The 2578-nt window shown below is 52.2% G+C and overlaps 1 protein-coding gene across 1 annotated transcript in view; it reads left to right on the top strand.

Moving 5' to 3' along the window:
• The window catches only part of ASXL2 (additional sex combs like transcriptional regulator 2), a gene marked incomplete at its 5' end in the record, with an annotated part of 2183 nt that extends 426 nt beyond the window's left edge, over nucleotides 1-1757 (top strand). Inside the window, one exon of the mRNA XM_010077563.1 lies at nucleotides 8-1757. Within this exon, the coding sequence (XP_010075865.1) occupies nucleotides 8-1757 (1750 nt within the window). The remainder of the gene's footprint in view (nucleotides 1-7) is intronic.
• Nucleotides 1758-2578: the final 821 nt, after the last annotated feature.

Below are 2578 nucleotides of genomic sequence, written 5' to 3'. Positions count from 1 at the left end.
CTGGCAGGGACGGACCAGTCTGTGTCACTGTGTCCCCAGCAGGTTCCAGCACAAAGGTGACCAAGGTAGCACCCACGGCCTTAGGAGGGACCAGCTTAGATGTTTCCAAAAGCAGTTCTTCCCCTCTGATGTCCTCACTGACATCCACGAGCCCAGAAGCCCTGGCTGGAGGTGTGGTCACACCCGTGTCATCTGTCCCACCCTCTAACACGTCATCAGTAGCGCCTAGCCTTAAAACTCCTGCAAGCTCCAGCTCCAGCAGGGCCCTCCCAAAACCAAGCTCCAGTATTCCTGCCAACAACCCTTTGGTCACCCAGCTTCTTCAAGGCAAGAACGTCCCTCTGGAGCAAATCCTGCCGAAGCCTCTCACCAAAGCAGAGACAAAACCCGTCCCATTAGCTGTCCCATTAGCTTCTCATGAAGAAAAAGGGGCGGCAGCAGCAGCACCCAGTGCTACGAACGTCGCAGGGAACGGTGCTGCAGCCGAGGGCGGTGAAAGACAATCGGGTTTACCCCCACAACAGCTCGGGAAGATCTTTTGCCAGAACAGGCCTCTGCCTCACATTCCAAGGACCTTTCCGCTGCCCTTGGGAAAGGACCTCAGCCTTGACCAGCAGCCGTGCCACGAAGCGCTCAGCAAAACAACCCAAGAGCAGATCCTTCAGACGCTTATCAAGAGGGTCCAGAGGCAGAATTTGTTGCCAGTCCTTCAGCCTTCACAACTGAACCTCCCTCACTCAGGTTTCCAGTTAGAAAACAGCTCCACCAGCCAGAGATTTATGCTGGGTTTCATGGGCAGAAGGACATCCAAGCCTGCGATGTCCGGTCATTATCTGCTCAACATTTCCACCTATGGCCGTGGTTCAGAGAGTTTGAGGAGAGGCTTCTCCCTGAACCCTGAAAACCGCTTGTGTCTGAACAGTCCTGCTGATGCTCCAAAACCAGAATTTGGGGAAGGTGAGGAGACAGCTGGCCAGGGCGGCAGCAGCGATGAAGGAGAGGCAGATGATGAGAGTACTGGCGACGAACGTGAACCTGTCCGTGTAAAAGAGGAGCCCCAGGCCGCCCAGGTGTCGGGTCAGTGTGGAAAAGAACAGGTACCACACAGCATCAATTTGGATTACAGCGCCCTTGCTAAAAAGGGCATGAAGGCAGACGCAGCCGCCTCTCAGCAAGCCACGGTCAACACGGAGAACGTTCAGGCATTTGACGGAACTACGCTAGCACGAGATTTCATTCAAGCCGCTCAAGAGCAAATGGCCCACGCGATGCGGGGGAAGATGCACGGCACCCCGGAGCTGTTCAGTACCTCTGTACCGTCCTCGGACTCTGCGCAGCAGCAGCCTCCGCTGCTCTCTCCTTCGCACCCTCCAAAGCTAGCTGGGAACGCTGCAGCACAGCTCCTTGGGCCGAGTTACAGCGGCACCATAAATGTCTCCACCTCCCCGGACGTGAACCAAGGGTCTCTCATGAGCGGGCTGTCTGAGTGCAGCCAGTTGTCCAGCAGCATGGGGAACGTCATGTCCTTTTCTGTGACTGTCACCACCATTCCCACCAGTCAAGCTATGAACTCTGGCAACCCCGCTCAGACCATCCCTGTTCAGGCCTTCGCTGAAGACAGCAGCATGGAGGATTCCCCTTCCAAGTGTTACTGCAGGTTGAAAGCCATGATCATGTGCAAGGGCTGCGGTGCCTTCTGCCATGACGATTGCATCGGCCCCTCGAAGCTCTGTGTCTCCTGCCTCGTCGTGCGGTAACCAGGACGGGCAGTGGGGAGGAGGACGGCTTGATTTTGGTTTTGCTTTTGGAAGTAGATTGGGAAGAAAACAGGAAATTTACTGCCTTGCACAAGAGACACGTTATGAATCAGGAATACAGAGTAGAGTTCTTCTTTCATTAACGAAAGAGCACCTTCTTGTACAGTGAGTCTAAATTGAGCTCAACTACGTGAATTGTGACAAGAGTTTGCACTTAAGGAATTATGTAAATATGTCACATTATTTTGTTTAAAAATATTTTTTCAATCTTTTAGGAGATGATAGTGTTTGACTTGTACTGCAGTTTCATTAACCCCAGCCTGCTCTCCAGCATGTTTGCTGAGCTCTGCTCTAGATGGGGGGACAAACCCCTGGCAAAACTTTAGCCTGTTGCTGGTCTTCTCTGGGCCAGAGAAGAACCGGATAATTGAAAAAATAAACATTTGTACTGATCACAGGGCACCGAAGCAGGAACCCCCTGGATGGGGGTTCAAATTAGTTCAAATTTTTCAGAATTGGAAGGCATTAATGTTGTACCAGCCTTCCAAGTAATTGCCTTTCCCTTGTGAGCTGGCAGTTTCCGGAAGGCATACTGGGCTGTGCAATACGGGCTGGTGTTTCTGATCCGCATATCCTCTCCTCTTCGCAGAGGCAGTTGCAGTAACCTCGTTTGAAGGAAGGTCGTGTCTTTGCTACTGGTAAATCCTGCAAAAGGCAACTGTACTAACCCTAGGAGTCAAGAATTCAAATCACTAAACCAACTCAGTAGCGGTGATTGTCGGTGATCCCAGGAACCATTTAAAGCAGAGATCACACACGTG

Source organism: Pterocles gutturalis, unplaced genomic scaffold (assembly GCF_000699245.1).
Source record: "Pterocles gutturalis isolate BGI_N339 unplaced genomic scaffold, ASM69924v1 scaffold1751, whole genome shotgun sequence".
In the NCBI taxonomy this organism is placed as follows: domain Eukaryota; kingdom Metazoa; phylum Chordata; class Aves; order Pterocliformes; family Pteroclidae; genus Pterocles; species Pterocles gutturalis.
This window is presented reverse-complemented; position numbering and strand designations above follow the sequence as displayed.